At 37.8% G+C, this 24,872-nt stretch overlaps 1 protein-coding gene across 5 annotated transcripts in view; it reads left to right on the forward strand.

The window, feature by feature from the left end:
- The window catches only part of PHF8 (PHD finger protein 8), a 103,120-nt gene that overhangs the window by 74,097 nt on the left and 4,151 nt on the right, over positions 1–24,872 (forward strand). For all 5 annotated transcript variants that reach the window (XM_058535922.1, XM_058535921.1, XM_058535920.1 and 2 more), the window contains one exon: positions 23,817–23,926. In XM_058535922.1, coding sequence (XP_058391905.1) covers positions 23,817–23,926 — 110 coding nt within the window. The remainder of the gene's footprint in view (positions 1–23,816; positions 23,927–24,872) is intronic.

Below are 24,872 nucleotides of genomic sequence, written 5' to 3' on the forward strand. Positions count from 1 at the left end.
CAGGATGAAATGCAATGGTCTTCTGCCTCTGCTTTTTCCACCTCCAATCCCATACCTAAGAGGCAACCTCATAGTTTCTGGTTTCTTATTTTTCTGGTAATTTCCTCCAAAACTCAAGATAATAGGGTTTATACCACCATTTCTTGGTTTATCAGCTTAATCTCTATCTCTCCTTGCATCAGCTTCTGTCAGTCTCTCTTGATTACCCACTTTCTAAGATAATGGACAGTAGTGCTTCTTTCTTCCTCCCTCCAACCTTCTATGAGCCACACTCTTTCATTTACATTGTCTATGTTAACATTTATGTTGTCTTGCAGTTAATACTCTACATTGACTGGAGGTTGACTGTAAATTTGAAAAACAATAAATATATCTGGCCTTTTAAATTAATATTATATCATAAGCATGTCCCTGTGCTGTTGTTTATAAATAATATTTTAATGCCTACAAAATATTCTATTCCATGGGTATACCTAATTTACCTAACTTCTCCTTTAATGTGGGGGCATTTAGCCTATTGCCAAGTTTCCACAATTAGTGATAGCATTTGAGGTGAATATCTTTATATGTAAGTGTTTGTGTCTCTGATTTTTTACTTAGTTAGCCTGGCTAAGGGTTTGTCTATTTTGTTTATCTTCTCGAAGAACCAACTCTTTGTTTCATTAATCCTTTCTACTGTTTTTTTGGTCTCAATATCATTTATTTCTGCTCTGATTTTTATTATTTCTCTCCTTCTGCTGGCTTTGGGCTTTGTTTGTTCTTCTTTTTCTAGTTCTGTTAGGTGTAATTTAAGGTTGCCTATTAGGGCTTTTTCTTGTTTGTTAAGGTGGGCTTGTATCGCTATGAGTTTCCCTCTCAGGACCGCTTTTGCTGCGTCCCATATGGTTTGATATGGCATGTTATCATTTTCGTTTGTTTCCAGATAGTTTTTGATTTCTCCTTTAATTTCATCAATGATCCATTGGTTGTTCAGTAGCATGTTGTTTAATCTCCACATTTTTGTCACTTTCCCAGTTTTTTTTTCCTGGTTCATTTCCAGTTTCATAGCCTTATGGTCTGAAAAGATGCTTGTTATGATTTCAATCTTCTTAAATTTATTGAGGCTTGCTTTGTTTCCCAACATATGGTCTATCCTAGAGAACGTTCCATGCGCGCTTGAGAAGAATGTGTAGTCAGCTGTTTTTGGGTGGAGTGCTCTGTATATGTCTACTAGGTCCATCTCGTCCAGTTTTTCATTTAAGTCTAATATTTCTTTATTAACTTTTTGTCTGGATGATCTATCCATTGCTGTAAGTGGGGTGTTAAGATCCCCTACTATTATTGTGTTGTTGTTGATTTCTCCTTTTAGGTTTGTTAATAGTTGTTTTATGTACATTGGTGCTCCTATGTTGGGTGCATATATATTTATAAGTGATATGTCTTCTTGATGGAGTGTCCCTTTTATCATTATATATTTCCCTTCTTTGTCTTTCTTAACCTGTTTTATCTTGAAGTCTACTTTGTCTGATATGAGTATGGCAACACCTGCTTTCTTTTGTTTGCCATTAGCTTGGAGTATTGTCTTCCATCCTTTCACTCTGAGCCTGTGCTTGTCTTTAGTGCTAAGATGTGTTTCCTGGAGGCAGCATATTGTTGGGTCTTGCTTTTTAATCCATCCTGCCACTCTGTATCTTTTGATTGGAGAGTTCAATCCATTTACATTTAGGGTAATTATTGAAATATGAGGGTTGAATGTTGCTGTTTTGTCACTTATTTTCTGGTTCTTTTGCATTTCCTTTGTTTCTTGTCCCATTTGTTTTGGACTGCCAATTCAGTTTGGTTGTTCTGTCTTATGATTCTTCTAGTTTTCTCTTTGTTTATCATATGTGGTTTTAATTTGATTATTTGTTTAGTGGTTACCTTGAGGTTTGGGCGAAAAATCTTCTGTATGAGATAGTCCATTATCTGATAGCCTCCTATTTCCTTATACTAAGTCAATTCAGTCACTTTCCTCTTCCCCTTCTAAGTTGCTCTTGTTATACCTTATTCTATCTTGTGTTGTGGCTGTGTGTTTACAGTGATGAGGTTAAATTTATTTTTGGTGAATTTCTTCCTTTGATCTTTGAGTTTAGTATTTAAGTGGTTGCTAACCTATTCCGGTAAAGATCTACTATTTCTCTGATTTTGTCTACCTACTTTTCTCCTTACTCCAAACTTTGTGTTCCCTTTCTCTTCTTGTTTTCAGGCCTGAGGGCCTTCTTGAGTATTTCTTGTAGTGGCGGTCTCGTGGCCATGAACTCCCTTAGCTTTTGTTTATCTGGGAGAGTTACTATTTCTCCATCATATTTGAAGGATATTTTTGCTGGATAGAGTATTCTTGGCTGAAAGTTTTTGTCTTTTAGTATTTTGAATATATCATTCCAGTCTCTTCTAGCCTGAAAAGTTTCTGTTGAGAAATCCGCTGAGAGCCTGATGGGAGTTCCTTTGTACGTTATTTTTTGTTTTTGTCTAGCTGCCCTTAATATTGTTTCTTTGTCGTTGACCCTGGCTAGCCTTACCACTAGGTGTCGTGGTGAAGGCCTTTGTCTGTTAATATATATAGGAGTCCTGTTGGCTTCGCTTACTGGTATTTCCTGCTCCTTCCCCAGATTTGGGAAATTTTCAGCTATTATTTCCTTGAATAGGCTCTCTGTTCCTCTTTCCCTCTCTTCTCCCTCAGGAATACCTATAATTCTTATGTTACATTTTCTAATAGAGTCCGATATTTCTCGGAGTCTTTCTTCATTTCTTTTTAGTCTTAGTTCTCTCTCTTCTTCCATCTGGAGTATATCTGTATTCCTATCCTCTAAAGTACTAATTCTTTCCTCCATATTGTCAGCTCTGTTCTTTAAAGATTCCAGATTCTCCTTTATCTCCTCCATTGTGTTCTTCATCTCCATCAGCCCTGATAGGTTTTTCTTTATGATTTCAATCTCTTTTGTGAAGAAACTCCTAATCTCATTTAATTGTTTGTCTGTGTTGTCTCGTATTTCGTTGAGTGTTTTTATGATAGCTATTTTGAAATCTCTGTCATTTAGTTTATGGATTTCTGTGTCTTCGGGGTTGATTTCTGGGTGCTTGTCATTTTGTTTCTGGTCTGGTGATTTCATATATTTTTGCATTGTGGTTCCTGTGTTGGTTTTGATTTTCCTCATCCTGGAAGTCTCTGGTTGCAATTTCCACCTGCCGCCACTGTGTGGTGGTAAAGGGCTGTGTAGTCTAAGCCCCCTGCGCTCTGCCCCAGTTTTTCTGCTGCGATCCGCAGTTTTGTTTTGTTTTGTTTTGTTTCTTTTCCCCACTGCGATCCACGGGTCCAGTCCAGTTTATTCAGGTCTGCCTCGGACCGCTAGATCTGGTCGAGCTGCAGACTCCGGGTTGCGGGGAGGGGGGAGCTCTCTCTTTTGCCCTCTGGGTCCCTGACGTGGGAGGCTTCTCGTTTGCCCCTCTTTATCCGCTCTCTGGGTTGCTCAGATGTTGATGGTAGCCCTGTGGCTCCTCTGAGCCCTCTGTGCGGGAGTTTCCCACTGGCTGAGAGCGCCCGAAGAGCTACAGTTTCCCGCCGAGGGCCGCCCCTCCCCCCTCTCTGGGAGCCGCGCGGACCGGATCGCTGATCTGATGGGGAGGGAGCGGAGTTCTCCTTACCTCTCCCCACTTCCTCCGGGGGCCCAGCACGTTCCGCTCTCAGATGTGCGGCAGTGTGGATCCCTCCGCTCCAGCTTTTGACTGTCTGGGATTCCGTTGTTGGTCTGTGGCTGTTACTTTTGTTGTATTTTGTGGGGGAAGAATTCACGGGAAAGCTCACTCCGCCATGATGCTGACGTCACTCACCTCTTATGTTCTCTGATGTTTTACTTAGGATGGATCCCCATGAAAGTCTAAAAGGGCCAAAGTATATGAGGGTATACAGTGAAAAGTCTCCCTCCCACCCCTGCTCTGCAGCCTTCCAGTTCCCCACCTGGGGTCAGCCACTGTTATCAGTTTGATGTTTATCCTTTCAGAGGTAGTTTATACATATACAAGTAAATATGGGTATATATTTTCTTTCCCTCTCTTTTTTTACTCAATTGGAAGCATACTTTACACACTGTGTGCTTTCCTGTTTTCACTTAACAATTACGTCTTAGAGATTGTTTATACTCCCACAAGCAATGCATGAGAGTGCCTGTTTCCCTACACCTTTGCCAATACAATTTGTTAACATGAATGTTTTAAAAGCTCGTGATATGTATCGCCAAGCTGCTTTCCAGAAAGGTTGTACTAGTTTACACTCCCACCAGCCATGTGTGAGAGTAATTGTTTATGAATCCTTACAGGCGTTGAGCATATCAGTTAGGAATAGTGTTTGCCTGTGAGTAACAGAAACCTCTCAGGCATCTTTAGTGAGTGCTTATCCCCTCAAGGTCACAAGATGGCTGCTTTACCTACAGCAGAGGGGTCTGAGTTGCAATCAGGAAGAAGAGGAAGAGCAAAAGGAAAAAGGAACAGGCCTGCTGAGCGCCCTTGCCCAAAGAGTTTTAAGTTCCACATTTTGTTATATCTCTGTGGCTAAAATTGTGTCACATGGCCAAGATTATCTGCTGGGGAGGTCAGGAAATGTAGTTTTTAGCTAGATACATTGCTGTCCCACAAAGTCATGTCTTTTTTAGTAAGCAAGAAAGGGAGAATGATACTGAGGTTGATAACAAGCAGTCTCCACCATGATATTCTTTTGATCTTTGGTAATTCACAAGCAAACAACAGTATCTCATTGATTTAATTTGGATTTCTTTGACTAAATATTTTCTATATGTTTGTATTAGCATTAGAATTTCTTCTTTTATAAATTTTATTTCTGAGCTTTGCCCATTTATCCATGTTGGTCTTCAGGCTTTTCAAATTGCCCTTTTGATAAAGGGAATAGTCATCGTTTATATATATATATATATATATAATTTATTTATGGTATATTTTCCTCATTCTACGTAAAAATTCTGAATATTTATATATCAAAAGTTGATCTTACCGATTGTTTCCCTGTTCAGAGAGCAGATAATTAACATCTCTGTATTTCTTCAATATTTCTCTAGAGAGAAAGCTAATAACTTTTATCATGTTTTCAAAGTGGATTCTTAACCCAAAAAAGATTGAGGCATTCTACTAAAGGTATTCCCATTAAAATAAGGAATAAGACAAATATATCCATCATCTCTGCTGTTATTTAGCATTGTTCTAAAAGTTCTAGACAGCATAATTAGTAATGAAGCAGAAACAACTGTAACTATTAGAAATTAAAAGATCAGACAATCATGATATGAGGCTCACTAAGGGTTGAAATCCTGTATATTTTTGTCCATCATTGTATCTGTAGCACTTTGCATAATGCCTTGGCCATGGGAAGTATTTAATAAGTATTTGACAAGTGAAAAAAATGATGTGGTTGTATAATTAGAAAATGCAAAAGAATCAACTGAAAAACTGTTTGAACTAATATGAGAATTAAATAAATTGGGTAATCACTGGATATAAACCACATATCCAAAAATCAAGAATTGTCATATATCAGTAATAACCATAATACACTGAGAACAAAAGATCCTATTGACAATAACAACAATTATATAAAATACCCAGGAGTAATCTTAAGAAGATGTGTGTGAGAACTACATGAAGAAAACTTCAAAACTTTACTGAGGACATAAAAGAAGATCTGAATGAGTAGAGATGTACCATGTGCCTGGTTACAAAGACTGAGTATTGTAAAGGGTCATTTAATTTAATGTATGTGTTTAGTATATGTTTAACATTATGCCAAATCAAAATCCTAATGGAATTTTGTGGAGAACTCATTCCAAAATTAATTTATAAGAGTAAACATGTATTATTAGTTTAAAGAATTTGAGAATAGAAAAAGTAAGTGAAAAGAAATTCGCCATATAAGATATTTAAATATACTATAGTGCTACAATAGTCAAATTAATGTGGTCACAAAGACAAGAATAATCAGTAAATATTTTCCCTTTTATATGTTTAAAAAATTTTTGTTATGAAAATTTTCAAATGTACACAAAATTAGAGAGGTTAGTACTGCGAACACCCGTGTATTTATCACCCAGATTTAATAATTAACAGTTTGCTATATTTGCTTCATCCTTTGTTTCAAGGCATATCAAGGGAAATTTCAGATATCATGACATCTGTTTCCTTGCTGATCTTCTGTCTAATTCTCCTATCCATTATTGAAAGTCGGGCATTGAAGTCTCCAACTATTATTGTTGAATTATCTGTTCCTCCCTTTAATTCGGTCAGTTTTTGCTTCATGTATTTTGGGGCTCTGTTGTTAGGTGATATATGTTTATGCTTATTATATCTTATTGATTGATTGACCCTTTTATCATTATAAAATGTCCTTCTTTGTCTCTAATAACATTTTTGTCTTAAGGTCTATTTTGTCTAATATTAGTATAGCTATTCCATTTCTCATTTGGGTACTGTCATGGTATGTCTTTTTCCATCCTTTTATTTTCAGTCTGTGTATGAATCTAAAGTGTGTATCTTGTAGATAGCGTATCGTGGGATTATGGTTTTTTATCCATTCTGCCAATCTCTGCCTTTTAATTGGAGAATGTAATCCATTTATACTTAATGTAATAACTGTCAAAGTAGGGTTTAAATTGTCCATTTTTCTGTTTGTTTTCTCTATGTCTCATTTATTTTTTGTTCCTCAATTCTTCCATTACTGCCTTCTTTTGTATTTGATAGCTATTTTCTAGTGTCTCATTTTAATTCCATTCTTTTCTATATCTATTTCAGTTATTTTCTTAGTGATTGTCCTGAGGATTAACATTAATGTCTTAATTTATTCCATTCTAATTCAGATTAATATCAGCTTAATTTCAATAGTATACAAAAACTTTGCTCTTTTATAGTTCCATTCCTTTCTCATTTATGCTATTACTGTCACAAATTACATCTTTATACGTTGTATGTCCATGAACATAGTTATAATTATTGCTTTATGCAGCTGTCTTTTTAATAGAAAAAAATGAGATAAAACAAAAAATATGTTTATACTATCTTTTATATTTACTTATGTAGTTACCTTTGCTAGTGCTCTTTATTCGTGAGGATTTGATTTACTGTATAATGTCCTTTCATTTCAACCTGAAGAGGTCCCTTTAGCAGTTCTTATAGGGCCGGTCTACTAGCAATGAACTCTGTTTTTGTTTATCTGGAAATGTCTTGATCTCTCCTTTTTAGAAGAATAGTTTTGCTGGATTTAGAATTCCTGGTTGACAGGGTTTTTCTTTCAGCACTTTGAATATGTCATCCCACTGCTTTTTATCCTCCATGGTTTCTGATGATAAAGAAGCTGTCACTCTTATTGAGAATTCCTTGTATGTTATGAGTTGCTTCTGTCTTGCTCAATTGAAGATCCTCTCTTTGTCTTTGGTTTTGGTTATGATGTATAGTCTCTTTGAGTTTATCCAACTTGGAGTTGGTTGAGCTTATTGGATATGTAGATTAATGTTTTTCATCAAATTTGGAAAAGTTTCAGGCATTATTTCTTTAGATAGTATTTCTGCTCCTGTCTCTCTCTTCTTCTGGGACTCTCATATGCAAATGTTGGTAAATTTGATGGCATCCTACAGGTCCCTTTGGCTATGCTCATTTTCCTCATTCTTTTATCTTTCTGCTTATCAGACTGGATATTCTCAACTGACCTGTCTTCGAGGTCACTAATTCTTCCTGCTGCCCACTCAAATCTGCTGTTGAAACCTTCTAGCGAAATTTTCATTTCAGTTATTTTACTTTTCAACTCCAAAATAGCTACTTGATTCCTTTTTATAATTTATGTCTGTTTAGTGATATTCTCTGTTTGGTGAAACATCATTCTAATACTTTCTTTTAGTTCTTTTTTCTCTTTTTTTCCCAATTTTATTGAGATATAATTGACACACATCACTGTATAAATTTAAGGTTACAGCATAATGGTTTGATTTACATATATTGTGAAATGATTACTGCAATAAGTTTAGTTACCATCCAGCATCTCATATAGATACAATATAAAGAGAAAGCAAAAAAAGAAAAAATGATTTTTTTTCCTTGTGATGAGAACTCTTAGGATTTACTCTCTTAACAACTTTCATATATATCATACAGCAGTGTTAACTATAGTCATCATACTGTACATTATATTCTTAGTACTTATTTATCTTCTAAGTGGAAGTTTGTTCCTTTTGACCACCTTTCTCCAATTCCCCTTTCCCCCACCTACCACCTCTGGTAACAACAAATCTGATCTCTTTTTATATGAATTTCTTTGTTTTTTAGATTTCACATATGTGAAATCTATATGTGAAATCTATATGTGAAAACACATATGTGAAGGCTATACCAACTAGGTTTGTCTAAGTACACTCTATGATGTTTGCACAACAACGAAATTGCCTAATGACACATTTCTCAGAACATACCCCGTCATTAAGCAACCCATGACTGTATTTGTCTTTCTCTGTCTGACTTTTTTCACTTAGCATAATGCCTTCAAAGACCATCTATGTTGTTACAAATGACAGGATTTCCTTGTTTTTTATGGCTGATTAATATTCCATTGTGTATGTATACTACAACTTCTTTATCCATTCGTCAGCTGATGGACACGTAAGAGTTGTGGACACTCAAATTTCTGAGGCTCCAAGTTCAAGCTGCTAATTTTTGTCATAAATTCATACATGTAAATGTCACTATGGTAGTGTTTTTTTTCAGGTATTATCTTTTTTTATTTATATCTATTATTTTTTAAATTTATGTCATAATAGTTTATAACATTGTGAGATTTCAGTGGTACATTATTATTTGTCAGTCACCATATAAATGTGCCCCTTCACCCCTTGTGCCCACCCCCCAACTCCCTTCCCGTGGTAACCACCAAACTGTTCTCTCTGTCCATGTGTTAGTTTCTGTATCACATATGAGTGAAGTCCTACAGTGTTTGTCTTTCTCTGTCTGGCTTATTTCACTTAACATAATACCCTTCAGGTCCATCCATGTTGGTGTAAATGGGACAATTTTGTCATTTTTTATGGCTCAGTAGTATTCCATTGTATATATATACCACATCTTTTTTTTTTTTTTAATTTTTTGTTTATTGCAGTAACATTGGTTTATAACATTGTAAAAATTTCAGGTGTACATCATTGTACTTCTATCTCTGCATAGATCACACCATGTTCACCACCAAAATACTAATTACAACCCATCACCACACACATGTACCGAATTATCCCTTTCACCCTCCTCCCTCCCCCCTTCCCCTCTGCTAACCACCAATCCAATCTCTGTCCCTATGTGTTTGTTTATTGTTGTTATTATCTACTACTTAATGAAGGAAATCATACGGTATTTGACCTTCTCCCTCTGACTTATTTCACTTTGCATTATACCCTCAATGTCCATCCATGTTGTCACAAATGGCTGGATTTCATCGTTTCTTATGGCTGAGTAGTATTCCATTGTGTATATATACCACAGCTTCTTTATCCATTCGTCCCTTGATGGGCACTTAGGTTGCTTCCAATTCTTGGATATTGTGAATAATGCTGCAATGAACACAGGGGTGCATGTACCTTTGCAAATTGGTGTTTTCAAGTTCTTTGGATAAATACCCAACAGTGGAATAGCTGGATCATATGGCATTTCTATCCTTGATTTTTTGAGGAATCTCCATACTGTTTTCCATAGTGGCTGGACCAGTTTGCACTCCCACCAGCAGTGTATGAGAGTTCCCTTCTCTCCACATCCTTTCCAACACATGTTGTTTCCTGTCTTGTTAATTATAGCCATTCTGACGGGCGTGAGGTGATATCTCATTGTAGTTTTGATTTGCATTTCCCTGATAGTTAGTGATTTTGAACATCTTTTTATGTGTCTGTTGGCCATTTGTATATCTTCTTTGGAGAAATGTCTGTTCAGGTCTTTCGCCCATTTTTTAATTGGGTTGTTAGTTTTTTTTGTTGTTGAGATGCGTGAGTTCTTTATATATTTTGGAGATTAAGCCCTTATCAGATGTATGGTTTGCAAATATCTTCTCCCAATTGTTAGGTTGTCTTTTCGTTTTGTTGATGGTTTCCTTTGCTGTGCAGAAGCTTTTTAGTTTGATGTAGTCCCATTTGTTTATTTTTTCTGTTGTTTCTCTTGCCCGGTCAGATGTGGTGTTTGAAAAGATGTTGCTAAGACCGATGTCGAAGAGCGTACTGCCTATGTTTTCTTCTAGAAGTTTCATAGTTTCAGGTCTTACATTCAAGTCTTTAATCCATTTGGAGTTAATTTTTGTGTATGGTGTAAGGTAAGGGTCTACTTTCATTTTTTTTGCATGTGGCTATCCAGTTTTCCCAACACCATTTGTTGAAGAGACTTTCTTTTCCCCATTGTATGTTCTTGGCTCTTTTGTCAAAGATTAGCTGTCCATAGACGTGTGGGTTTATTTCTGGGCTTTCGATTCTATTCCATTGATCTGTGTGTCTGTTTTTGTGCCAGTACCATGCTGTTTGGGTTACTATAGCTTTGTAGTATATTTTGAAATCAGGGAGTGTGATACCTCCAGCTTTGTTCTTTTTTTTCAGGATTCCTTTAGCTATTCGGGGTCTTTTGTTGTTCCATATAAATTTTAGGATTCTTTGTTCTATTTCTGTCAAAAATGTTGTTGGAACTTTGATAGGGATTGCATTGAATCTATAGATGGCTTTAGGAAGCATGGACATCTTAACTATGTTAATTCTTCCAATCCAAGAGCACGGAATATCTTTCCATTTCTTTGTGTCTTCTTCAATTTCTTTCAGAAATGTTTTATAGTTTTCCGTGTACAGATCTTTCACCTCTTTGGTTAAGTTTATTCCTAGGTATTTTATTCTTTTTGTTGCAATTGTAAATGGGATGGTATTCTTAATTTCTCTTTCTGCTACTTCGTTGTTAGTGTACAGAAATGCAACTGATTTTTGTTTGTTGATTTTGTATCCTGCAACTTTACCATATTCGTTTATTACTTCTAAAAGTTTTCTGGTGGATTCTTTAGGGTTTTCTATATATAAAATCATGTCATCTGCAAATAGTGACAGTTTCACTTCTTCCTTTCCAATTTGGATCCCTTTTATTTCTTTCTCTTGCCTGATTGCTCTGGCTAGGACTTCCAATACTATGTTAAATAGGAGTGGTGACAGTGGGCATCCTTGTCTGGTTCTTGTTCTTAGAGGGATGGCTTTCAGTTTTTCACCATTGAGGATGATATTAGCTGTGGGTTTCTCATATATGGTCTTTATTATGTTGAGATACTTTCCTTCTATACCCATTTTATTCAGAGTTTTTATCATAAATGGATGCTGTATCTTGTCAAATGCATTCTTTGCATCTATTGAGATGATCATGTGATTTTTGTTCTTCATTTTATTAATGTGGTGTATTATGTTGATTGATTTGCGAATGTTAAAGCATCCCTGCATACCTGGAATAAATCCCACTTGATCATGGTGTATAATCTTTTTAACGTATTGTTGTATGCGATTTGCTAATATTTTGTTGAGGATTTTCGCATCGATGTTCATCAGTGATATTGGCCTGTAATTTTCTTTTTTTTGTGTTGTCCTTGTCTGGTTTTGGTTGGGTTATTTGTTTTTTTGTTGTTCAGTTGTGTGAGTTCTTCTCATATTATGGGGGTTAACCCCTTGTCGGATATATGATTTGCCAATACTTTCTCCCAGCTGGTGGGTTGTCTATTCATTTTGATCCTGGTTTCCTTTGCCTTGCAGAAGCTATGTAGTCTGATGAAGTCCCGCTTGTTTATTTTTTCTTTTGTTTCCTTTATCCGAGTAGACATGGAATTCAAAAGGATCCCTCTAAGACCAATGTCAAAGAGTGTTCTGCCTATATTTTCTTCTAGCAGTTTTATAGTTTCAGGTCTTACTTTCAAGCCTTTGATCCATTTTGAGTTAATTTTTGTGTATGGCGAAAGCTAATGGTCTACTTTCATTCTTTTGCATGTGGCTGTCCAGTTTTCCCAGCAGCATTTATTGAAGAGACTTTCCTTTCTCAATATATGTTCTAAGCCCCATCGTCGAGATTAGCTGTCCATGTATGTGTGGTTTTATTTCTGGACTTTCAATTCTGTTCCATTGATCTGTATGTTTTTGTACCACTACTATGCTCTTTTGATTATTATAGCTTTGTAGTATATTTTGAAGTCAGGGATTGTAATGCCTTCAGCTTTGTTCTTTTTTCTCAGGATTGCTTTAGCTATTTGGGGTCTTTTGTTGCCCCATAGGAATTTTAGGATTCTTTGTTCTATTTCCGTGAAGAATGTCATTGGGATTCTGATCGGGATTGCATTGAATCTGTAGATTGCTTTAGGTAGTATGGATATTTTAACTATCTTTATTCTTCCAATCCATGTGCATGGGATATCTTTCCATTTCTTTATGTCATCATCTATTTCTTTCAATAATGTCTTATAGTTTTCATTGTATAGGTGTTTCACCTCCTTGGTTAAATTTATTCCTAGATATTTTATTCTTTCTATTGTGATTGTAAATGGGATTGCCTTCTTGAGTTATCTTTCTGTTAGTTCATTATTAGAATATAGGAATGCAACTGATTTTATGAGTTGATTTTGTACCCTGCAACTTTGCTGTAGTTGTTGATTATTTCTAATAGTTTGCCAATGTATTCTTTAGGGTTTTCTATATATAAAATCATGTCATCTGCAAACAGCAAGAGTTTCACTTCTTCATTGCCTATTTGGATTCCTTTTATTCCTTTTTCTTGCCTAATTGCTCTGGCCAGATCCTCCAGTACTATGTTGAATAAGAGTGGCAAGAGTGGCACCCTGGTCTTGTTCCTGTTCTCAGAGGGAAGGCCTTCAGCTTTTCCCCATTGAGTATGACGTTGACTGTGGGTTTGTCATATGTGGCTTTTATTATGTTGAGGTACTTTCCTTCTATACCCATTTTGTTGAGAATTTTTATATAAATGGATGTTGGATCTTGTCAAATGCTTTCTCTGCGTCTACTGAGATGATCATGTGGTTTTCATTCCTTGTTTTGTTAATGTGGTGTATCACATTGATTGATTTGTGAATGTTGAACCATTCCTGTGTCCCTGGTATAAATCCCACTTGATCATAGTGTATGATTCTTTTAATGTATTGCTGTATTCAGTTTGCCAATATTTTGTTGAGGATTTTTGCATCTCTGTTCATCAGCTATATTGGCCTGTAATTTTCCTTCTTTGTATTGCCCTTGTCTGGCTTTGGCATCAGAGTGATGTTGGCCTCGTAGAATGTGTTAGGAAGTGTTCCATCTTCCTCTATTTTTTGGAATAGTTTGAGAAGTATAGGTATTAAATCTTCTTTGCATGTTTGGTAAAATTCTCCAGAGAAGCCATCTGGTCCTGGACTTTCGTTTTTTGGGAGGTTTTTGATTACTGTTTCAGTCTCTTTACTTGTGATTGGTCTATTAAGATTCTCTATTTCTTCTTGATTCAATTTTGGGACATTGTATCAGTCTAAGAATTTATCTATTTCTTCTAGATTATCCAATTTGTTGGCATATAGATTTTCATAGTATTCTCTTATAATCCTTTCTATTTCTGTGGCATCTGCTGTGATTTCTCCTCTTTCACTTCTAATTTTATTTATTTGAGCCTTCTCTCTTTTTTTCTTGGTGAGTCTGGCTAAGGGTTTGTCAATTTTGTTTATCTTCTCAAAGAACCAGCTTTTTGTTTCATTGATCCTTTCTACTCTTTTTTTGGTTTCAATTTCATTTATTTCTACTCTAATTTTTATTATTTCCCTCCTGCTGACTTTGCACTTTGTTTGTTCCTCCTTTTCTAATTCTGTTAGGTGTAGTTTAAGATTGCTTATTTGGAATTTTTCTTGTTTGTTAATGTGTGCCTGTATTGCTATGAATTTCCCTCTCAGGACTGCTTTTGCTGCATCCTTTATGAGTTGGTATGGTGTATTTTCATTTTCATTTGTCGCCAGATATTCTTTGACTTCTCCTCTAATTTCATCAATGATCCATTGGTTTTTCAGTAGCATGTTGTTTAGTCTCCACATCTTTGTCACTTTCCTAGTTTTTTTCTTGTAGTTGATTTCTAGTTTCGTAGCATCATGGTCAGAAAAGATGCTTGTTATAATTTCAATCTTCTTAAATTTATAGAGGCTTGCCTTGTTTCCCAACATATGGTCTATTCTTGAGAATGTTCCATGTGCACTTAAGAAGAATGTGTAATCTCCTGTGTTTGCATGGAGTGCTTCTCTATATATTTATTAAGTCTATCTGGTCTAGTTTTTCGTTTAAGTCCACTTATTGACTTTCTGTCTGGATGATCTATCCATTGATGTAAGTGGGGTGTTAAGATCTCCTACTATTATTGTGTTGTTGATATCTCCTTTAAGGTTTGTTAATGGTTGCTTTATGTACTTTGGTGCTCCTGTGTTGGGTGCATATGTATTTGTAAGTGATGTGTCTTCTTGATGGAGTGTCCCTTTTATCATTATATATTGCCCCTCTTTTTCTCTCATTGCCTGTTTTATCTTGAAGTCTACTTCATCTGATGTAAGTATGGCAACACTTGCTTTCTTTTGTTTGCCATTAGCTTGGAGTATCGTCTTCCATCCCTTCACTCTAAGCCTGTGTTTGTCTTTAGAGCTGAGATGTGTTTCCTGGAGGCAGCAAATTGTTGGATCTTGTTTTTTAATTCATCCAACCACTCCGTGTCTTTTGATTGGAGAATTCAATCCATGTACATTTAGAGTGATTATTGATATATGAGGGCTTAATACTGCCATTTTATTGCTTTTTTTCAGTTGTTATCTATTTCCTTTGTTTCTCATCCAGTGTATTTCAGACTGGTAATTTAGTTTGGTGGCTCTCTATGATGGTTTTCTCAGTTTTCTCTTCATTTATCGTTTGTGTCTTTTTTCTGATTTTTTGTTTAGTTGTTACTGTGCAGTTTGTATAAAAGATCTCGTAGATGAGATTGTCCATTCCCTGATCACCTCTTGTTCCCTTACTCTAAGCATGTTTCTACCCCTCCCTCTTCCCCTTCTAAGTTGTTGTCACAACTTATTCCATTATGTGTTGTGAATTTGTGGTTAAAATGAAGTGATAATATTTATTTTTGATGTTTTCCCTCCCTTTATCTTTAGAGTTATAATTAAGTATTTGCTAATCTGTTCTCATAGAGAGTTGCAATTTTCTGATTTTGTCTGACCATTTATCCCCTTGCTCAAGGCTTTATAAACCCTTTCTTTTTTTTTCAGGTATGAGGGCCTTCCTGATCAAATCTTGTAGGTGGTGTCTTGTGACAATGAACTCCCTCAGCTTTTGTTTATCTGGGAAAGTTTTTATTTCTCCATCATGTCTGAAGGATATTTTCACTGGATATTCTATTCTTGGCTGAAAGTTTTTGTCTTTCAAAATTTTCAATATATCATTCCACTCTGTCCTAGCCTGTAAGGTTTCCGCTGAAAAATCCGCTGAAAGCCTGAATAACCTCCTTTGTAGTTTATTCTCTTCTGCCTTGCTGCCCTTAATATTTTTTCTTTGTCATTGACTTTTGCCAGCTTTACTAATATATGCTTTGGAGAAAGTCTTTTTACATTGATGAAATCGGTAGTTCTGTTGGCTTCTTTTACATGTAATTCCAGCTCCTTCTCCAGGTTTGAGAAGTTCTCAGTTATTATTTCTTTGAACGAGCCCTCTGCTCCTTTTTCCCTCTCTTCGCCCTCTGGAATACCTGTGCACCTTATGTTGCATTTCCTAATTGAGTCAGATATTTCTCAGAGAATTTCTTCATTTCTTTTTAGCCTAAGTTCTCTCTCCTCCTCCATCTGAAGCATTTCTATATTCCTATCCTCTAGATGGCTAATTCTGTCCTCCATGTTGTCAGGTCTGTTGTTTAAGGACTCCAGATTTTTCTTTATCTCATCCATTCTGTTTTTTATCTCTAAAAATTCTGTTTGGTTTTTCTTTATAGATTCAGTCTCTTTTGTGAAGAGTTCCCCCTGTTCAGTAATTTGGTTCCTGATTTCATTGAATTCTCTTTCAGAATTCTCTTGTAGCTTGTTGAGTTTTCTTATGATAGCTGTCTTGAATGCTTTGTCATTTAGATTGTAGATTTCCATGCCTTCAGGGTTGATTTCTGGGTGTTTATCTTTTTCCTTCTGGTATGGAATATTAATATATTTCTTTATACCGTTTGATGGAGTGGATTTGTGCCAGCGCATAGTGATAGTTTCTGGATGCAGGTTCCATCTGCTGCCATTTGGGGGAGGGAAGTAGGTGTGTAATCTGAGCCCACTGCTGCAATCCCTGTCAGCTGTGCCTGTCCGAGCCTGGGCCACTCCTTGGGATCGCAGCGCCGCTGTGGGGTCTCCCACCAAGTGGGAAAGTAGTCACACGGGGGGCTCAGGGCTGCTGCTGCCCTCTCCCACAGTCCCGCTGAGTTGTGCTCCCTCCTTCAGGGCTGCAGCGGTACTGTGGGCATTCATGGCAGCCCCAAGCTCGTTTGGTTTCTGCTGCTGACTTCTCCTAGTTCGCACCAGCCATTGTGCTTGGTGGGTGGGACCTCCCCTCTGGGACTGAGCCAAAACCACTCCCTGGGACCCCGGTGGGATTGTGGATTCTCCCACCGGTCGAGAGAGTGATCTCATAGGGGCTCAGAGCTACTGCCGCCTGCTCCCGCAGACCCACAGAGTTGTGCTCCCACCTTGGGCCACAGCAGTATTATGGGTGTTCACGGCAGCCAGGAGCTTGTTTGCCTGGACTGGGAGCTCAGCCGCCCTCTGCTCCTAGGTCACACCAGCCATGTGCTTGGTGGGCGGGGCCTTCACTCTGGGACCGAGCCAAAGCCACTCCCTGGGACTGGGTGAGATTGTCAATTCTCCCACCAGGCGACAGTGATCACACGGGGGCTTAGGGCTACTGCCACCTGCTCCCACAGTCCCACCGAGACATGCTTCCCCACTTCAGGGCCTCAGCGGTACTATGAGCATTCATGGCAGCTGGAAGCTTGTTCACCCAGACTGGGATCTCAGCCACCCTCTGCTCCCAGGTGACACCAGCCATTGTGCTTGGTGGGTGGGGCCTCCCCCCTGGGACCGAGCCAAAGCCACTCCCTGGTACTGCAGTGAGATTGTGGTTTCTTCCACCAGCTGAGAGAGTGATCACACGGGGCTTCCGGACTACTGCCACCTGCCCCCACAGTCCCGCCGAGACACGCCTTCCGCCTTCGGGGCCACAGTGATGCTATGATCGCTCCAGCTGGGAAAGTAGCTGCATGCGTGTCCTGGGCTGCCTGGGGTCCAGAGTGTGCTCACCTATCTCCATCACCTCCTTGGAGGGTAGTCCATCCACCTTCAGATGTATCGCTGCTCGGGTCTCTCAGGCGTCCTGATGTGCTATGTGGGTATCCTCTGCTGATCAATGAATGTCCTTTTAGTTGTAGTTCGAAGGGGGAGAGACAAAGGGAACAGCTCACTCTGCCATGTTGCTGACGTCACCTCCTCTGGTAGTTTTTTTTTTTTAATTGAGGTAACACTGGTTTATAACATTATAGAAGTGTCAGGTGTACATCATTATATTTTGACTTCTATAGAGACTGCATCGTGTTCACCACCAAAAGTCTAGTTTCCATCCATCACCATATAAATGTCCTGCTTTATGCCTTTCATCCTCCCCATATCCCTCTTCCCCTCTAGTAACCACCAGTCTGTTCTCTGTATCTATGTGTTCGTTCGTTGTTGTTTTTTTTATCTTCCACATATGAGTAAAATCATACAGTATTTGCCTTACTCCGTCTGACTTATTTCACTTAGCATGATACTCTCAGGTCCATCCATGTCACAAATGGCAAGATTTCATCATTTTTTATGGCTGAGTAGTATTACATTGTATATATATACCACAACTTCTTTATCCATTCATCCGTCAGTGGGCACTTAGGTTGTTTCGAAGTCTTGGCTATTGCATATAATGCTGCAATGAACTTAGGGGTGCATATATCTTTTCAAATTAGTGTTTTCATGTTCTTTGGGTAAATACCCAGAAGTGGAATAGCTGGGTCATGTGGTAGTTCTATTCTTAATTTTTTGAGGAGTCTCCATACTGTTTTCTGTAGTGGCTGCACCAATTCACATTCCCAGCAGCAGTGTATGAGTGTTCCCTTTTCTCCACATCCTCTCTAACACTTGTTATTTCTTGTCCTTTTAATAATAGCCATTCTGTTGGGTATCAGGTGAATATCTCATTGTGGTTTTGATTAGCATTTCCCTAATAATTAGTCACGTTGAACATCTTTTCATGTGCCTGTTGGCCATCTGTATATCTTCTTTGGAAAAATGTCTGTTCAGTTCCTCTGCCCATTTTGTAATTGGGTTTCTTGGTTGTTGAGTTTTATTAGTTCTTTGTATATTATAGTTTTTAGTGTAACCCTTTATCAGATATATGATTTGCGAATATCTTCTGCCAGTGGGTGGTTTGTCTTTTCGTTTTGTTGATGGTTTCCTTTGCTGTGCAGAAGCTTTTTAGTTTGATGTAGTCCCATTTGTTTTTTTTTTTTTTCCCTTGACTGAGGTGACATACCCAAAAAGATACTGCTAAGATCAATGTCAAAGAGTGTACTCCCTATGTTTTCTTCTAGGAGTTTTATGGTTTCAGGTCTTACATTCAAGTCTTTATTCCATTTTGAGTTAATTTTTGTGTATGGTGTAAGAAAGTGGTCTACTTTCATTCTTTTGGATGTGACTGTCCAGTTTTCCCAACACCATTTATTGAAGAGACTTTCTCCATTGTATGTTCTTGGCTCCTTTTCGAAAATTAGCTGTCGTAAATGTGGGTGGGTTTATTTCTGGGCCCTTGGTTCTGTTCCATTGAACTGTGCATCTCTTTTTCTGCTGATACCATGCTGTTTTGTTTACTATAGCGTTGTAGTATACTTTGAAATCAGGGAATTGATGCTTCCCCCTTTGTTCTTTTTTCTCAGGATTGCTTTGGCTATTTGGAGTCTTTTGTTGTTCCATATAAATTTTAGGATTCTTTGTTTTCTTTCTGTGAAAAATGTCATTGGGTTTCTGATAAGGATTGCATTGAATCTACATGGACATAAGATGTCCATAGGTAATATGGAAATTTTAACTATGTTATTTTTCCAATCCATGAGCATGGAATATCTTTCTATTTCTTTGTGTCTTCTTCAATTTCTTGCAATAATATCTTATAGTTTTCAGCCTACACATCTTTCACCTCTTTGGTTAAATTTATTCCTAGGTATTTTGTTCTTTTTGTTGTGATTGTAAATGGATTGTGTTCTTGATTTCTCTTTCTGCTAGTTCGTTATTAGTGTATAGAAATGCAACTGATTTTTTATGTTGATTTTTTACTCTGCCACTTTACTGTATTTGTTTATTTTTTCTAGTAGTTTTTTGGTGGATTCTTTAGGATTTTCTACATATAAAATCAGCCCCCCTCAAATAGTGACAGTTTTACTTCTTCCTTTCCAATTTGGATAACCTTTATTTCTTTTTTTTACCTAATTGCTCTAGCTAGGACTTCCAATTCTTGAGTGCTTAGGGCTTTCTGAAATCTTTACTGATCATGCACACAGCCCCTCTGCATCTATATGGCCTTCTAGAGTCCTAGAAATATGTAAGAGCTTTTCTAATCCCCAATGGATATCTCATTCCTCAGCTTTTCCTTTCATGTTTTTGGGTAGTCTATTGTTTGCCACAACTGTTGTCCATCACCTTAAGCAGCTATGACATTAAGCACTTACCTTTAAATATTTTTGATAAATCCCCATGGGGAGAAGCTTTTAGATTCTCTAGGCTTTGAAAGAAAGCTCTAGCTCCTTTCCACTCCCTACATGACTGGCAATGTGGGCTGTTATTTTTCAAGGCTCCTGCTAAGTTGGGGAGAGGGGGATGGGTCTAGGGCAAGTTAAAATACCACACAGCTCACTGCTGTTACTGAGATTCAGCTCTTTTTCTTAAATAAATGCTCTCTAGGTTGCTGTAAGCCTTTTTGGTTAATTTCCAGAGTTCTGAAAAAGTTTATTCTGACAGTTTTTGCCTGATTTTTCATTATTTTAATTCAGGAGTGAATTTTTGGAGGCCCTTAACTTTGCCATTTTTGCTGATGTCATCCATCATGACATACTAAATAGTTCAGTATGCACGTCTATGAAAATAACATTTTCTTCCATAACCAGAGTACCATTATATGACACCTAAGTAAAGTAGCATTTATTTCCTAATATCATTTAATACCAAATCCTTAGTCAAATTACCCCCAACTGTACCAAAAATATCTTTTATAATTTGCTTATTCAAACCAGGATCTATTCAAGAACTATACATTTCATCCTGGTTACTCTAATATCTTAGTCTCATTCATTATTTAAAATTGTTTATTATGACAATTTTCAGACATACATAAACGTAGAAAGATAGTACACTAACACCCATATTCTCAATGTCTAGATCCTATCATTGTAATACTTTGCTGTATTTGCTTCATCCATTTATCTATATCTGTCTATCTATAGTTTTTGTTGAGCCACTTCAAAGTAATGTGCAGCTGTCATAACATTTATATTTTACCCCTTAATACTTCTGTATCTCCTAAGAATAAGGACATCCTGCTATGCAAACACATACCTTTATTATACTTAACACTTAATAATTCCCTAAGATCTTCTAATACCCAGTCCATTACCAGATTTTCTCAACTGTCTCCCCAAAATGTCTTTTATAGTGTTTTTTTCCAAAACCCAGGTCCAATCGAGGAGGGTTTTTTTTTTTCAGCTTAAAACAACAACTTGATCATTTATTATGAAGTGAGGAATTTGGGAAGGGCACAGTGAAGACAGCTTATCTCTACTCCATGATATCTGGGCCCTCAGCTGGGAAAATGTGAAGGCTGGGGTTCGCTTGATGGCCAAGAGTTTGAATAATTTGACGTCTCATTAACTCACATGCCTGGTGCCCGGGCTGGGAGGACTAAAAGATTAGAAGTGCCAAGCAGAGTGCCAACATGTGGCCTTTCTACGTGACTAGCTTCCTCACTGTCTGGTGGCCTCAAAGCAATCAAACTTCTTACATAGCTGCTCAGGGCTCTCTAAGTGTAAGTGTTCCAGTAAGCAATGTGGAAACTGAAATTGCCTTTTCTGACCTAGCCTCAGAAGTCATGCAGTATCACTTCCACCACATTCTATACGCTGCAGATGAGCCTGTTCAGATTCAATGTGAGGGAACATAGACCCCACCTATCAAAAGGAAAAGTGTCAAAGAATTTAGGACCACCACGCATACAAAACTATAGAGGAAATATGAAATATATCTAAGAGTCCATGACCAAAAATTGTGCATTAACATTTTTGCTAGATTTGCTTCCGATCATTTTTTAAACAAATATCACCTTTAAAGAAAGGACTTCAGCATCCTGAATTGTCTGTTCTAGAATCTGCATACTGCTTATACGGAAAGTCTCCTTTATAATAATAACAATAGCTAACCAACCAAGGAATCTTTAAATCTAGATCAGTATCACCACCACCTCTTTTTATTCTGTGACATTGACTTTTTTCTGTTATTGAAAATAGAGAGAATAGTGCAATGAATTCCCATACACACACCACTGAGAATCAACATTTATCAAGATTTTGTCATATTTGTTTTGTCTGTGACTATCTTCTTTTCAAAATTGTCTGTGCTTTAAAGCAAATTCCAGATATTGCATCACTCCTTCCACATGTACTTCAGTATGCATCTCTAAAAATTATGGGCATTTTCTCACATAACCACAATCTTGTTATAACAAAATTAGTAATAATTTGATAATTGCTTGATGTTATCTAATACTAAGTCCATAATCAAATTTCCTCAATTGTCTAACCAAAAAAAGGTATTTTTGCAGTGGGTTTGTTTAAATCAGAATCTAAACAGGGTCCATATGGCATTAGGCTGTCATGCCTTTTGAGTGTCTCTTAATCTGAAGGAGTACTCCCTTTTTTGGTTTTTGCTATTGATTTGTTGTAAAAACTAGTATAATTGTCCTGTAGCAATCTTACCTTCTAGATTTGTTTGTTTGCTTCCTTGTGACATTGTTTTCTTTTTATTTTTTATTCATGTCATAATAGTTTATAACATTGTGAACTTTTAGTTGTACATTATTCTTTGTTAGTTACCATATAGATGAGTCTGTTCACCCCTTGTGCCCACTCCCCAACCCCGCTTTCCCCTGGTAACCACCAAACTGTTCTCTCTGTCCATGTGTTAGTTTATCTTCCACATATGAGTGAAATCATGCAGTGTTTGTGACATTGTCTTTTTAATGAAACCAGGCTAGTTATCTTGTAGAATGTCTGATTGTTTTCTCACGGTGTCATTTAACTTGTTCTTTTATCTCTGTGTTTCCTAAAAACTGGAAGTAATATGAACCACTTACTTGATTTTACATCTTTGGCAAAACTACTTCCCAAGTGACGCTGTGAATTTCCTATTGCGTTGGATCAGGAGGCGCATGAAGTCGGCTGTCTCATTGTTAGTGACATAAGGTTAATACTTAGTTAAGGGAGTGATCTCCTGATCTCACCATTGTAAAGTTAATTTTTTCTTCTTGAGACTAGCAAGTAATCTGTGAGGTAATACTTTGGTACTGTGTGAATATCCAATTCCCTGGAATCAGTTGTTTCATTAGGGCTTGCAAATCTGTGATTTTCTACTTCTGTCATTCCTTCTACATTTATTAGCTGGCATTCTTCTGTAAAGCAGAGCTTTCCCTCATCATCCAGGACTGTTTGGTTATCCTGAAATACACTTCCTATGTAAAATGTGGGATGAGTAACTACTGGTTTTTTTTGTGAGGAAGATCAGCCCTGAGCTAACATCCATGCCAATCCTCCTCTTTTTGCTGAGGAAGACTGGCCCTGAGCTAACACGCGTGCCTATCTTCCTCCACTTTATGTGGGACGCCGCCACAGCATGGCCTGACAAGCGGTGCGTCCGCGCGTGCCTGGGATCTGAACCTGGGCCCCCAGCAGCGGAGCATGCGCACTTAACCACTATACCATGGGGCCGGCCCCAGTAACTATTTTTTGATTCAAGATTGTTAAGGCATTATAAAAGGGTTATACAAGAAGACGATCTTCTTCAGGAGCTCATAGCCTGGTTGGTAGACAGAATAATACACATCAACATTAGGGAATGAGACAAGATGGTATGTGTTATGTATCAAGTGACTTGTACATATCATAAGTTCAGGAGAGGGAGAGGTCAATGTGAGCCAGAGAGGTCCCAGAGGTTTCGCATAGAAGGTTGATTTCAGCTTACTTTTGAACGATGGACAGGTTTTAAAGAGATGGACAAAAGGGAAGAAGGTACTCCAGGCAGTGTAGGTGGTGAGGATGAAGGGACACACGGAGAGAAGATGAGCTGCACATATTCTGGGGGTGTAATAAGGAAGCCATTCTGTCTGGAGAAGCTGAGAATATGGGTGTGGAAATAAGGCTGGGAGGTAGGTAGGCCAAGAGCAGAACATGGATAACCTTAAATGCCAATTCAGAGAAGTTAACTTTTATCTTTTAATCAGTGTGTGTTTTGTGTACTTTGGACATTTGTGAATTAGCTTTTTACCTGACAGGAAGCAAAATCTGGCTTTGTGAAAAAGCTAGAAGCGGGAAGACCAATGAGACCACCTTTGAGGGGGCTCAGAGGTAGGGAACATGTTTGGCATTCAGATAATGTCTTCATCCTGTTTCCTCTGCAGCCCGTGTGACCCCAACTCTACCAAAGCAGGACCGTCCTGTGCGTGAGGGGACCCGGGTAGCTTCCATTGAGACTGGCTTGGCAGCAGCAGCTGCAAAGCTGGCCCAGCAGGTAGGTGATGACACCTAGGCAATGGCTCTGCTACTGATCCCAGTTTGGCTTAGAGCCTCAAAACTCAGATCTTCAGGCTAATAGAAGCCCACTGTTGTTTCACTGGGGAGTGATCTTTATCAATGGCAGTATCCCAGCCCTCTCCCTATATCCTTCACATCCCAACTCAGTGACAAGCTACTTCCCAGGTCACACAGTTGACATGATTTAGGGTGAAAGAAAATAGGGGGCCAGAGAAAAGCCCTTGCTGATATCACTTGCCTTTCTGGGTGTATACAAACCTCTCAGATGGGAAGGACCAGGTCTGTCCTTCGGTGAGAGCATTTGCCTTCAGATGAAGCCCTGAAGAGGTGACTCAGTTGAGTACACTCAATTTCTCAGCCACCCACCAGTATCAGAATTTGGTTTTTTGGGGAGAGGCTTTTCTTATCCTCTATACTAAATACTATTGCCTTGATCTTCACCCCCTGCTTCCCAAGAAAACTTCACCTACTAATTTTTGTCCTAAAGGGTCACTTCACTAGAATCAAGTTGACCTAGCATGTTACAGTTTGCAAAATTCTTTAATGTGTGTAATGTGGTTAGCAACCCTGGGAGCACTTGGAGGTGAATCTTCTATTTCTTTCCTTATCAACATCCCCTTAGCTGTTTATGCCACATCCTATAGCTTAGAGCATTTATTGAGTATCTGCTTTATGTTAGGTACTTCCATGTACAATGTCTCATGTAATCTGCCCAATAGCCCTGTTCAATGGGTGATATTTTATCATTTTACAGGTCAAGAAAATGAGGCTCTCTTTAAGTGACTAGTCCAGGATAATACAGCCAGTAAATGGAAGAGACAAGATTTAAACTCATATCATCTAACTTTGAATTTCATATTATTTGCTATTAAATAAAACGAAATAGTTAAATGTTTATATAATTCAGTAATTACATCCTATTT

Source organism: Diceros bicornis, chromosome X (genome assembly GCF_020826845.1).
Source record: "Diceros bicornis minor isolate mBicDic1 chromosome X, mDicBic1.mat.cur, whole genome shotgun sequence".
Taxonomy (NCBI): Eukaryota; Metazoa; Chordata; class Mammalia; order Perissodactyla; family Rhinocerotidae; genus Diceros; species Diceros bicornis.